The 14127-nt window shown below is 47.4% G+C and overlaps 2 protein-coding genes across 2 annotated transcripts in view; one reads left to right on the forward strand and one right to left on the reverse strand.

Annotated features, from left to right (window-relative positions):
* Positions 1 to 233, forward strand: part of baz1b (bromodomain adjacent to zinc finger domain, 1B) — a 12005-nt gene extending 11772 nt beyond the window's left edge. Inside the window, 1 exon segment of the mRNA XM_062473424.1 lies at positions 16 to 233. Coding sequence (XP_062329408.1) covers positions 16 to 233 — 218 coding nt within the window.
* A 10814-nt stretch (positions 234 to 11047) lies between these two features.
* On the reverse strand, positions 11048 to 13666 carry fzd9b (frizzled class receptor 9b). Its single transcript, XM_062473546.1, has one exon. The coding sequence runs from the start codon at positions 13275 to 13277 to the stop codon at positions 11526 to 11528; it is 1752 nt and encodes a 583-aa protein (XP_062329530.1). The 5' UTR covers positions 13278 to 13666; the 3' UTR covers positions 11048 to 11525.
* Between the last annotated feature and the right edge of the window lie 461 nt (positions 13667 to 14127).

Below are 14127 nucleotides of genomic sequence, written 5' to 3' on the forward strand. Positions count from 1 at the left end.
GGCGTGATTCGGAAGAGCAAGCGAGCGGCTGTGAGCACCAGCAGAGAAACTACCAGGAGCAGGAGAGTGACAGCGAGCGTGACCGGAGAACTCGCCGGCAGGGGGGCCAGGGGGGCGGCGGGGCTGGCAGCAGTGACGAGGACAGGCCAGCCAGCGACATTCCAAGAGGAGGAAACGCTCCTCGTGAAGTCCAGGGGGCTTCAGTGTCTCTTGAATTCTTCTGCCCCTTCTAAAAGGACCCATTCCCACAGAAATGGGACTCAGCTCTCAGATGGAGTTTTCCTTTTTTTTTTTCGTTTCTTTTTTGGTGTTCAGATTTATGTTCATATTTTGAAATTGATAGAAAACTGATTTATATTTGTAACGCAATTTAATATTGGTGATTTTTTTTCAACTGGGAAAACAACAAAAAATTGACATATGATGTTAAGGGGTTTGTGACACCCCTTTAAGAGTCATTTGACTTGATCCCCATTCCTGCCTTCTCTTGCCCTGGTAATCCTCCCAAGACAGCATAATCTGCTCCAAGAAGCAGGATGGACACTTGGGCCATGGGAAAGGGGGTTCTTGTGCGTTGCTCACATGATCTAAGACACTGACCATCTTCTCATGTTTCTTAAGATATGTCACCCACTTGTGCTAAGCAATCCCCACTGTTATCGATTGATTACTTTTTAACACATTCAGTTCAGTTCCTCCTTTTTCTGTGCAGAGTCCTGCCCAGGTTTCAGGCATGTGACTTGCAGGAATGGTCATGGTCCCCAGGTTACCACAGTTGTAAAATGTTGTGACCTCTCACCTCTAACAATCCTCCAGGCTAAGGTGAGGCCCCTTCCTCCTCCACAGACCTGTCGGCTCCAGAGACAGTGTCGGGGCTAGGTGACTGATGGTATACAGTGTATTTGTATGCTAAAAGCGCAAATCTGCATGGGAACATGTATAGACAAATGCATTCACATATGAAAACATTAGTTTGTTTATTTCCCCCCCACCCACCCACTTACATAAAGCTAAATATAATTGGAAAGTAATCTATGAAATACCTCCTAGACCTCATAGTCCAGTCAGGCTCCAGGAGTTTATCGTTTTGTATCCTATGGCCACCAGGTGGTGCTGTTAAGTTGCACAGAGAACTGTGCTGCTTTAACATGCTGAGCAATCAATCCCACACTCAGTGTGGTGCAGACTGGTTGGAGACTGTTAAACACCTCTGTCCTGCTGCAGGAGGCCTGCCTCCATCCACATCCTGGACAGATGGACACCTTCAGTAGGGGGGTGGAGATACTGGCTTAGGGGGGTGGAGATACTGGCTTAGGGGGGTGGAGATACTGGCTAGGTCATGACATGCAGAGCTCTTGGTTTTCACGTTGTAACGTTGCACCGTTCTATGCAGTGTTCCAACAAGTATTAGCATCGTCACATTGCTCTGTTAGGATAATAATTTGGCCAGTTTTATAAATGCTTTTATTTCTCTTTTTGTTGGTTTTGTTTCGGTTTTAGATCATTCTTATGTAATGATTGGGGAATCATTACTGACTGTTATATCACCTTGATAAATCCTATTTTGATGCGAGACTGATCTGTTAATCCAATCTACAACATGCAAAAGTGACTGCCCTCTCGACAGTTCCTGACTGTAAATGCTTTCTTTATTTCTGGAGGAACAACCAGTCTTTTACACTTAACTGTTTATATTTATAGTCTGAGCTGGGGTTGAATTGGGCAGAGTTTGGGCCTCCTGTGTAAAGAACTTCCAATAAAGATTATGAACACGGAGCGTAGCTCTTTCATGTTTGTACTTGTAGTTTCCCCAGTCATCACTGCCAATCACCAACTGGCCGCAGGGTGCAGGTTACCACGAGAAAGGAGGCTGATGTGTTTTCTTTACTTTTTAATAAAACATGATTTTCCTGTTCTCTAGAGTGGACTCCTTATTTTGTTAAGTATCAAGGTGTGCAGACACAATGTTTACAGGAAGGTTACGCACGTAATGCAGAAGGTGGACAGGGCTTCTTAACCCTACCGGTCAGGTAGTCCTACCATGATTTACTGCACTTGTACACTGCCGGGTTAGAGTTGGCCTACAGTAGGAAAATCTGACAAGGTAGGATAAATGGGCAGAACATGGGCTGAGGGGAGAGAGCTTGGCAGGGGATGTGGAGGAGAGGTGTGCTGGCTTCAGCCATCCAGCCTGTCATTCTCTTTAATTATGCTCTGGTGTTTGTGTTGGACATCTCGGGTGGCTCCAGGTAATGACTTCTCCTCACTGAAGGGAAGACGGGCTAGACTTTCCAACAGCAGACTGGAGGTGTTCTACATTGAGGGGGGGGGGGGGTGCAGAGCAGAAGACATGCAGGAGGAGAGGAAAGGGTAGGATAGGGTAATACTTCCAATATCAGACTAATGCACTTTCAACTATAGAAACAATGTAGGCCTCACTCCTTGCAGGGTGACATTGTATTTTTTTCTCTATGTTTTCATTCACTATCATCCTTATTCCCATGGCTGTGTTCACTAACCTGGAATTTTGAGCAGCACCATGTTGTGGTTTTAGTTTGGATGCCGTCATGACAGAAGCTCAAACAAGCCAGGGACCACCATTCGATAAGCAAACCATTGCCACACGCAGACTAGCCTTTGAACCAGAGCAGACTTCCAGTGGGTACACTGTACACGCCGGACAGAGTTCATACACATGGACCAGGCTTGGCCTCCGAGCAAATATTGACCCACAACTGGGTTCCAATGCATTGCTCACTGCAGAGGACATTTGGCAGGGGCAAAGTGTGTCAAAGTCTTATTCAAATGGCGATTGTGTGTATTCTGTAGGCTGTAAGATAACGTGTTTTGTCTTCCTATGTGTTCTTTTGAACCATATCAAGGTGATTTCTTTCTTGACACTTGTCATTTGCCAACTGTTTTGGTTGTGGAAGATGATTTGGATTTTGGCAACAATATTTTTGTATTAATCAGTAATCTAAATGTAAACATCTCTACCTTTGCCAGGACCAGGGTGCAGGGGAGTGAGATGAGGACAAGAGCACCAGAGACAGACAGCAGAAGGACAAAGGTCTTCCAAACATGAACAAACCTGAAAGTGACCTGGAAATGAGTGACAGAGCCGTCTGGTACGACCTCGGCAGCGACGTGCCCTAAATTTCTCCCTCCGTCTGAATGCGTGCAAAGATGATTATTAATGCATTATTCACACTGCCACCCCACTCATCTCTCTACCCCACCCCTCTCTATCTCTCTACAGAAGTGTGTTTGCTCCCTTTGATCATAAACCAAAGTAGAGGGGGGGGGGGGGGGGGAAACGGAATGCAGAAATAGAGAGTTCTGAGGCTTGGTTTTCTCTAGAGGGTGCAGCGAGTTCATTCTTCGGGGAGCCAGCTCCCTTCTAGAACACAGAAACTCCAGACTCCGAACCCACCAGCAACGACATATCCCTCATGTAAGCACTGCTGAACCAGACGCTCAGAGCCCAAGTCACACACGGCATGCTTGGTGTTTAAGAAGCAGAGGTTTCTCACCTGAGAGGTAAACGCAAGGATGCTCCGCTCTCTGCCCTGGTCGAGCAGGATGCTCATCAAGCGGCCTGCTGCATCAATAGACTGGATTCTATAGTGAACGAGTTGCAAGTGAGTTGATAAATCAGAAAGACCACATCCAGGAGACAACAGTTAATAAAGCACCCAAGAACCATGGACAGCATCCAAGTACAAAACAAAGAAAATCCGGAATTCTATCAATGATAACCCAAAGGCTATCATTCGATATCCTCGTCATGACAACCTCACCTCAATCTGATACTCTTGTGGTATCAGGAGGTTGTGTATTTGAGTGCAGAGGCAGGGAAGGGTCAGGGTGTCAGGAATAAATACATTAAACTGTGTAATGGGGCAGGACTCCAGGACTCTACCCTCCTACACAGTCGAACCAACACATTGGTGATTCATTAAAGGCAGAAAAAAATGTGGTTGCAGCTGTTGTGTCCTGCAGGAGGGCAGATTCCTGGAACAGAAAAATGTCTTTTTAGGTGTGAGTTTGGATAATAGAGCCCCCTCAAGTGTTTGTGTGTGAATGAGTGTCTGTGTGTGTGTGGGAAAGACAGGAAACAATACAGTACACAATGTCTGTGTCATAGAAAGCCTATGCGAGAGTTTTTGCTTGTTTGAGTGCAGGGGAGCATTTGGGAAGGTGCACAGTATGTGTGTGTGTGTGAGTGTGTGTGAGAGTGCAACTGTTTTAATGGGAAGCAGTCGCAAGACTGTTGATGGCTCCATAAAGGACCCTTTGAATGGCTGTTTCTGGTAAATGCATAACAGATGTAGAGGAAAGAATCTGGTCTCAGGTTGAGTGGTCCTCCCCAGCCAGGCGACAGGAGCCAGGCCGAGGAGGCAGACAGCGGGCAGCCGGGCCAGTCAGGACACACACCAGGGCGTCTGTTCTGAAGGACGAGGCTCAGGCTGTGAGCCACCTCTCCTGGCTCTGACGCCATGCGGGCCAGGGGGAGAGACTGGCGCCTCACGGCTAATTACCGTCCTCTCACGCTGGCGGACCAGCCAGGTAACACATGATACCTGCTCCTCGAGTCGAACCTTCCACAATGAGAGTGCCATCAGAGACAGATGAGGTCACCTGTACCACTCGGTCATTGTCACGGCTCATTTCAATACCATACCTGACAAACACGGCCTTCTCTCTACAGCTGAATCTGCGAACTTAATGTACGTGCACAATTAAGGCTTCTGATGCAATCTGTCCAGATCTCAAATTGTTCTGTGAACCATCACCCAGAGGAGAGGCTGCCGTTTTACTAACAAAGGGAAATCCTGTCAGCAGACATGTAACAAACAGCAAAACTCGTCTGGACAGAAATCCTCTGCTCACAGTTATTTCTGTAAAAGAGAAGGGAGGATGAGAGGCCAGTCTGGTTTAATTATACGTGATATTAAGAAGCTTAGCTGTGAGCCATCCTTCCATCCTACTCCCCCTCCGTCGGTGTGTGGGGGCAGCGGGCACTCATCTGCGACCCCAGGCTGTTCCGTCTGACTGGAAGCCAAAACAAACAACGAAAAGAGAACATTTCACACTATCAGCAGCCCTCTATTACACCCCCTCCTCCCCTCCCCCTCCCCCCCTCTGCCTCCCTTTGTGTCCCTATCTTGCCCTTCCCTCCTCCCGGACAGGTCTCAGGCTGGCCCCGGGGGCCCCGGAGCACCACCCGCTCGGGGCATCACTTTCACTTTTAATTAAAACTTCACACCAAAAATAAATGTGGCCATGGATTACACCCCTCTGGGCTGCTGCAGAGAAAGAGAAGCCGGCTGACCAGATGTTCGCCTCGGCGAGGATAAATATCCAAGTGGCAGCTTTCTCTGTAAGGGAATCCGCTCTCTGTGTCATTTGTCGGATTAGCGAGGGTAAGGCAAACACGGGGATCGTGTTGCGTTTGTTTCCCGCTCTCTGGCTGCTCTGCATAAACACCCTGCGCCTGGCCTGCCTCCAGGCTGCCCTCACCATTGTACTTTGTTTTAGTAGCCGTGCCTCAGAGTTCTGTTTGGTGTGTGACACCGTGTGAGTGTTTGATTATGTAGTGGCTAACACCAGTCCCCAGTCCCTGGGAGAACCAGTCCCCTTGGTGGAGATCTATGATTCTGGTTGGATATCGGATAGAAACATTAGTGGGGATCTCATGGGATCTCACTGGAAGCTTTGTGGTCCTCTCTGGATAGTAGTCTGAGGTGTCTGTAGTGGTTCAGTCCACAAACACACAAACAAACGCACAGCGCTGTGCTGCAAGAGTTTGTCTGGCCTTTGAATAGTCCCTCAACAGACACATTTGCTCAGCAGTGCACCCTTCAAACAAGGCCTGTGGCTTTAAACAAGTACAGATGCAGACCTAAGATGTTTTGTGGCTTTAACAACACTGTAGGTGACTCCTGCTTCACTGGCTGAGGTGGAATTCAGGTTTAAACTTCCACAGTCACTCATCTGTGGCAACAGTAGTGTGGTGCAGCTGGCTGCATGGTGTGCCGGGCAAATCATTTCTCATGGCAAATCATATCAGAACCGAATCTCAGACTGTCTTCAAAACCAAAGTCCGTTCAGTTCCATATGCAACCAAGCATGAGATGGTTTACACACCACAATAGGAGCCGTGTAGATCTTGAACAGGAGCATAAATAAATCTGTCATGCAACACTTTTCTTTTTCAGTTTTTGCAGATTGAGCCCTTTATTTGTGGCGCACAAAAGGTCTAGTGTGTGTCTGTGGGCCAGATGGTTCCTCTTATGGCTGGACGGTGTAATGCGCGCTGCAGTGATCAGGCTGTGTCAACACCCATGGCCGGAAAACTGCTTAATTGATGATAGGAAATATTAAAACAAATTTATTTGAACTGCCGAGAACTGTCTCATTGAATTCTCTGTTCTATTTTGCTCACAAAATGGAAAGAATGTGCAGTGGACAGAATAGCAACGCAGGGAACACAATATAACAGGCATACATGTTCATGTGTATAGGAAGGTAAACTATAGCTCCTTTAGTAAAAACAAAGTAGTTCGACAACACTGACAGTATGTGGCCTTGAAAAAGGATCACATCCTTTCTGTCTGATGTATAACCGTTATAACATCAGAAGGCAGGGGGATTAACAAAGGGTGAACCAGGTCCAACCAAGTCACTGTTTATTTGATTCCAAGATTCTAATAAGCACCAAGGAAAAGAGAGTGAAAAAAGAGAGTGATTTTTTCTTCTAAATGCATGAAATTATAAATAAATCAATACTTTTTAAATGAACTCCCAGCTTGTTTGGATCAGGAAGGAACCTAAACCCAATAGTAAATACACACAATAACAGTATGGACATGTGATATATTAGATTAGATTCAAACCGATACTGGTGTCCTTCCTGTCCCCTCTCCAACTCCTCCTCTCCACTTGGGGGGCTCCTTAATTAGGCCGGCCCTTTATGTGGGTGGGGGTGGGGCGTCACTCTCATTACACCCCTATCAGCTGCCTCACAATGGGTGGGGGAATACAATGGACCTGAGAGCCCCCAGGTCTGGTGATCACAGTCCATCCTGTGTGAGTGCTAGAGCTTGGAGGGTGAGGGGACATCTAAACACGAAGAACCCACTCCACCCTCTCAGCCAGTGCTCAATTTGTACACACATACTTACCTCTCTCACTTCAATTCATGTTCAAGCAGTGGTCCATGGTGGTAAAATGCGTCAGAAGGCACTGGAAGGGATTCAGGTTGCTTCAATGCCAATAAGAAGAAACCTTTGTTGATCACAACCATTCGTGGCACACACACGCGTGCAGGGAACGGCAGACCACACACACGCCAGAGCTTCCGCCGGTGAAATTCGTCTGTGTAACCCATCCTGCTATCCTTCCTCCCAGGGCAGCCAGGGGCAAACCTGAGTGCTCAACCATGTCCTGGCCAGGAGAGCGATCTGTTTTGAATGTGTTTATACTGGAGTTTATTGCAGAAGAAACCCATGAGAGAGCTGGGAGAACTTTCAAACTCCACACAGAAAGGCCCGGGAGCTCACCTGTGCACTAACAGGCACCAAGCAGCCCCAAGCAGGAATCCAACCCAGGACTTTCTTGCTGCAAGAAGCAGTGCAAGGTAGTGCAGTCCCGACAGGGAGCTGTAAGCCTACCAGCAGAACCACAACAGCCCCCATCCTCCTCCTGCCTACGCCTCACCTGGTTAGGAGCCATAACATTGTGGGAAACCGAGATCTGATGAGTCATTTCCTTTCCTAGGAAAAGCGCCATGGTGGTTGCAAGGTGGTGTTTGGAAGACCTAGAAAGAGGAGCAAATCGCAGACACACAGAGAAGGAAGAGGCAAAGAGGGGAGGGGGTGTTTAATATCCTGCAACCCCCACCACCCCTCACACAACTCCGACCTCAAACATAGTTTTGGGGGTCTTTGTTGATGTTTTTGTCTACTATGGTTCCTGCTCCTTTTGTAGTTGTGCCCTCCCTCCTTTCTCTGGGGAGGGAGTCTTTAGTACAAGAGATTAGAGCAGATGCTGCCTAGCAACTGAATAAAAATGGAAGCCACAAAAGGGGTGCTCTCACTCACTGAAACGGCTGACCTACATAATCCATGCCTCTGATCGTGCAACACAACAACGCCATGAAAGGGCTCGCGTATTGTCGACCCTCTCCCAAATCCTTGTCCTCGCCGACCCTGACTCAAAGAGAAATGTCCTTTGGTGAAGAGCACCAACAAGTGACTTTTAAATCTGGTCTCCATCTGCATTAGAGAGGAAGACAACAAACACAAACGAAATCCGGCAGATCCCCGTGAAGGAGAGTGGCGCGGACGATAGGCAACGATCACAGCAATGCTCTAGCGTCAGAGGGAGAAAAGCGAAACCTTCCTCTGCTCTGTGATCCATCCATCCACAGGCTTGGAGGGAGGGATGAAAGGGAGGGAAGTAGAAGGGGGGAAAGGGATGAGAGGGAGAGATGGAGCGCGATGAGAGGGGGTTTTACCTCTGTAATCAAAGTATCTGGGGCAAACAGGCTGAGGAGACATCTCAAAGTTCCATGTATTTCAAACTATCTGCAACAATGAACTTCTCTATAGCTCTTATTCACCCAGAGAACCATCTGTGGTTCCACTTCTTATCTAAACTGGTCCTACTTGGAATGACATCATTTCAGATGTTTGGATCTCAATATTTAAGAGCTTTATATGGATGTACTCATACTTGAGTCCTCTACTAAGATGTTGAATGAGTCTAAAAATAAATATTTGACAAATATTTGCAAACTTTGACAAATCTTTGGCATTGGAGAAGTTTTGTTTACAATTAATTCTGAAAATCTTATGACACTTTTATAATAGGGTTCATTTTCAGACATTCTTTCATAGTTGTCTGCACATTAGAAGTTTGGCTTGGATGGTCTTAAACTTGTAAGTCAACATGTAGATGTTTATGCTTTGCACAAGTACATGAGTAGGTGTGTGCTCTTTTTAAATGTGTGGATGTGTATACATGTGTGCGTAATATAAATGTCTCTGAGTGTGTGTGTGGCTGTGTGTTTGTATGCTAGGTGAGGAGGTAGGGCCTGGCAGACCAGTGGGAGGCCAGCAGTGAAGGGCCGAGCTGGGTGAACTATTCTGCTCTTAGACTGGAGCATTTTCATGGAAATCATCTCTTTGGGGCCGGCAGGTTTTCAATGCACTAATTTACACATCAAAACAGCCCAGGAAAGGGATAGTGCCGGGGGTGGGGTGGAGGGAGAGCTGGGTAATGAAGGATGCTTTCTTTTCTATTTTCCCTGAGGGGGCTGGCAAGGTTTAGGGTCAGGAGGGAGGGGCTTCAGGAGGGTAATGATGGCCTTTAATCAGACACATGACCAGACTGAGGGGTTCCATTCACACTGCCAGTACACCACAGAGAGAGGGCCAGACACACACAGGCTCTCAGTGGGTAACACACCCACCGTTAATGAATAAAACATATTCTTCCTGACAACATAGTTAAAGAAACGCATACTGCTTAAAGACAAAGCCATACAATTCAGTCTGCAACACCAATGAATTGTAACAGTCTCAGAATAAGTACATTTTAAGCTCCAGAGGTACTTTTGATTAAGACAGAGGAAAAACGATGTATGCTCAGTATCAGACATCTGCAGATAGAAAGGCACAGCCAGGGGTGCCCAGCCTAACCAACCCCCTCGATCTAGCAGCCCTACATAGTATGAAAATGATGTGGGGGTGCAGTTTATAAGACTTTGTGCGATTGGTTGGTGCAGGCTTCAAGGACTGGTTTTATTGATTGACGTGGAGGGGAACCAATCAAGTACGTGTGGAGGGCAGGTGCTCATGTGGCGTCTGTATCCTGCCACCAATCTGAGGCCAAATGTCACACTATACAAACAAACATTGTGATTGGTTCTTGGAATCAGGAATTACACAGCAGTGTGTTGTATGTACTGAAAACAGAAATCAAATGATGTACTCGGTGTTAGAGCTAAAACGAAACGATACAAAAATCACCCTCATTTACCTACGTGCCAAGATATGATCTCTCTGACAGATCCCTGTCGTTCGAACCACCATGTTGTTTTTTCCTTCTCCACTTGTCACCAGGCCATGAACACCACCATGTCTTCAACACTGTTGCAGCTTTTTTTCCTATCTGTAGAAGCTACCACAAGTGGGACATGCTGTCTGTCAGTCATTGTGAGCCTTCGGCCTTCTTGAGTCACAACATCCCCGGAGTTTCAACTACAGAGGAAGCAGCTAGTTAACAGACACAAAACTGTGTCTGTGCTACACACTTCAAAGTACTTGGCAGCGTCCAGCTCCAAGCGATAATGTTTAAAACGATGCAAGGATGAAGTCTTTACATCATTCCATAACGTCATTCCACATATGTTGCTGGAGTTAACACAATTACAGACATAATAAACCATTTATGTCTCTCTCACACTCCACACTCTTTGGTAGACCCAGTAAACTACCTGTACAGGAAAATAAATTGGTACGTTTGGGGCTGATGCTGAGAATTTAAGTTGTGTAAATAATTTTTATAAAAATCTTGTAAAGAGAAAAAAAATGAACGTATTTAGATATCAACGTTATTCTATCCTACATGTGCCCAATAAAGACAAACCTAAAATTAGAACTGTAATCCAGTAGCAGACAGTGGGTTGCTGGGCTGAAGCTGAGATCCTCTTCAAATTGGTCCAAGATCAAAGTGCAGAGTATTTGCATAGGGATCAAACAGTAGGCAAAGCGAGAGGCCACAATACTGAGTCTGCGAGGATTAAAAGACGCATTAATTAAATATCTTCTTCTGTGCACAGCTTCCATGTTTAAGAGATGATGGCACGTAACATCTCTTACCATGGTTTGTCACTCTATTCATTGAATATTCTCTTTGAGGATTATTGCAAAGCATGCCTCAAGGTAACCACATGTGCACTGGAACAGGAAACATCCATGTCCATGTTCATTTTTGCCTTAACACTCACACATTTAGAAAAAAGTGAAACCATATTTTAAAGCATTTTATTTATTCAACAACTTTGATAACAGGCACTTACTTTTCCTAGATCCTTTGTTTTCGGGCTTTAGTGGATGCATGTCTACTCAGATCAAACTGTTAAGGTCCCAAAGCAAACTTAAGTTAAATATATATATTTATATACATTAAATAGAACATTTAAACGTGTGTAGGGGGTTCCCTGTGGCTGGTTAAACAGATACATGTGTCCATGCAAAGTCCTGTTCCTTTTTGCAACAGTTTATTGCAATTATTACGAAGTTTACATTTGAAGTAACTGTCAACCGAGAACAATACTGAACAATTCCCCTTGAATCGAATACTGATTTAAGATGCTCACTCAGCGTCTGTGATGTGTCCCTTTGGCAAGGTGGAGCATTGACCGACAGCTCAATAAGACCCATCCTTCCTTTCAAGTCAGTTTAGCAGCTGCGCGCTCCCCCACGAGCACCCCACCCCGAGCCGTGTGGCGAGTCTCACACGTGCGTGGGGCTGTCCGAGTAAGGGTCCGCCTTGGCCATGTGGAGGACCACAGGGGCTTTGTAATAACAGTGGGTGCTGCTGCAGCTCACACTGCTGCACGGCTTCCTGTTAGTCCTGTCTGCCAGCTTCCTGCTGCACAGGCCCTGCCAGGTCTGCAGGGTCTTGGAGCTCCACACCCACACCACGCTGGTGATGCCCACCACCAGGGACATGAAGATCTTCAGCATGAACACGGCCACCGTGGGCACAGACTCCTCCAGGGAGCAGTCCTCGTTCTTGCGGCCGGGGAAGGACAAGCACTTACTTTCGAGGCCCCGGAACTTCCAGTAGTCCATGTTGAGCCCCTCGTAGAAGTAGCAGATGATGACGCAGGTGGCGGGGACGGTGTAGAGGATGGAGTAGATGCCGATCTTCACCATGAGCTTCTCCAGCTTCTCCGTGTTGGTGCCCTCCGTCTTCATCACCCTGCGGATGTGGAAGAGGGCCACGAAGCCCGTCAGGATGAAGGAGGTGCCGATGACCAGGTAGCAGGACAGAGGGATCAGGACGAAGCCTGTGAGCGCGCCCAGGTCCATGCTGCCCACGTAGCACAGGCCCGTCAGCTCGTCGCCCGCCACCTTCCTCATGGTGAGGATGACGATGGTCTTCAGCGCGGGGACGCCCCAGGCGGCCATGTGGAAGTAGTTGCTGTGGGCCTCGATGGCCTCGTGGCCCCACTTCTTCCCGGCCGCCAGGAACCAGGTGAGGGTGAGGACCACCCACCAGATGGACGAGGCCATGCCAAAGTAGTAGAGGATGAGGAAGACGATGGTGCAGCCCGTGGACTCCAGGCCCTCCTGGATGATGTACAGCTCGCCGTTCTCCCGGTCACAGGCGATGTTCTCGGCGCCGGCCACGGAGCGGATGATGAAAGCCACCGAGTAGACGTTGTAGCACATGGAGAGGAAGATGATGGGCCTCTCGGGGTACTGGAAGCGGTGGGGGTCCAGGAGGAAGGTGAGGACGGTGAAGGCGGTGGAGACGAAGCACAGGGTGGACCAGAACGTCATCCAGATGAAGGCGAAGTCCTTGTCTCCTCTGGACCAGAACACGTCCACGGCCGAGGAGCAGCGCGGGGCGCAGGACTGGCTCTTCTCCACGTACTGGAACTTCTCCGGGTTCTGACAGGACCCCAGGCTGCCCGTGGATCGCCCGTTCCCGCCCGGCTGTCTGGGGCGAGGGGCCACAGGAAGCATGCCCTCTCCTTTCTTCGTCTCCGTTTTAGTGTCATTCTCGGGCGCTTCCATGCACAGGGCATTGGGGTCGTTCCTCGTGGGGAGTTTGGAACAGTCCAGGGAGTCTGGCCAGGCGTAGTTAAACTTCTCCATGATGGGGGAGCACTTCTGTCTGGCCTGTTCACACATGGGTCTGCAGGCAGGGATGGAGGTAGACACCTTGTCAGTGCACATGGGGGCGTAGAGGGAGCAGAGGAAGAAGCGGAGGTGCACATCGCACCCATACTCCACCAGCGGGGCAAACTCATTCAGTTTGATTTCAGCCTCCTTTTGGTTATCATGGTCCATAAAATTGGGCATCCGTGTCAAGTTGTAGCCAATGCCCTGGCACATGGGAATGACGATGGGTTCACATTTTGCTGGTCTGCCGCGTTCCAGCTCATAGGCTCCAATATCCATGCTGGATGCAGTGATCGCCAGTTGGCACCACAGAAAAATAATTATCTTCAACGAAGAGCCATCCATACTCATGTTCTCTCAAATGTTTTGTAGAAGTGAAGAAAAAAAATGTTTTGTGAGAGAATAAAATAAATTAATGCTGGTATCCAACACGCTACTTTGACATCACACTTCACACGTTTCTTGGTCCGTTGCGCATCCAAAAGCATTCAGGACGAGAACTTTGCGAGGTGCCGAACATCAACAAAAACAGATACCCTTGGTCCCACAAGTATTTGCTGTGAAAATTCATTGAACTAGTTAAGAGGAAAATGATAAGCGTTATCTCACTTTTTGCTTACGGAAAGATATTAGTGGAATTCAAATATATATTGCAGGCGAATAGACGCATTCGGTGTATTGCCTTCACCTCTGCGGGTACCATCTCCATCCAATGCTTGTAAATGTAGGTCTGAACTTTCTCTTCCCTTCTCAGTGGCTGCATCGCAAGGGGAGGCACTTTGTGACGCGCTAACGTCGACTCGCTCCTCCCACCTCTTACTGGAGACATTTTTTATTTATATAATTGAACGGCCAAATATCAGAAAATTAGTAGAATAATCACACATCGCGTCATTAAAGTCGGTCTACACGTCCTTCAATCATTGCATGTTTTTAATAATTTTGTATTTCTGCTTGTTTGCATTGTTGCTCATCAGTCTCTTGTCTTAATTTATGTGAACTTCGTTTGGCTGTTCAACTGTGTATGTGCTCAGTAAACCCTTCACGTCCTTGTCTACATTCTATCAACTAACATATTCAGCACATTAATAATGCTTATGGAAAAGATTAAGCCCTAATACATTTGCCTCCAACTTTCTTCAGTGAATGGGCCTATGTGTGCTTGCTTAGTAAAGCGTGTCTGCAAAGTCACTGCCCTGGT

This window comes from Osmerus eperlanus, chromosome 11 (assembly GCF_963692335.1).
Source record: "Osmerus eperlanus chromosome 11, fOsmEpe2.1, whole genome shotgun sequence".
NCBI lineage: Eukaryota > Metazoa > Chordata > Actinopteri > Osmeriformes > Osmeridae > Osmerus > Osmerus eperlanus.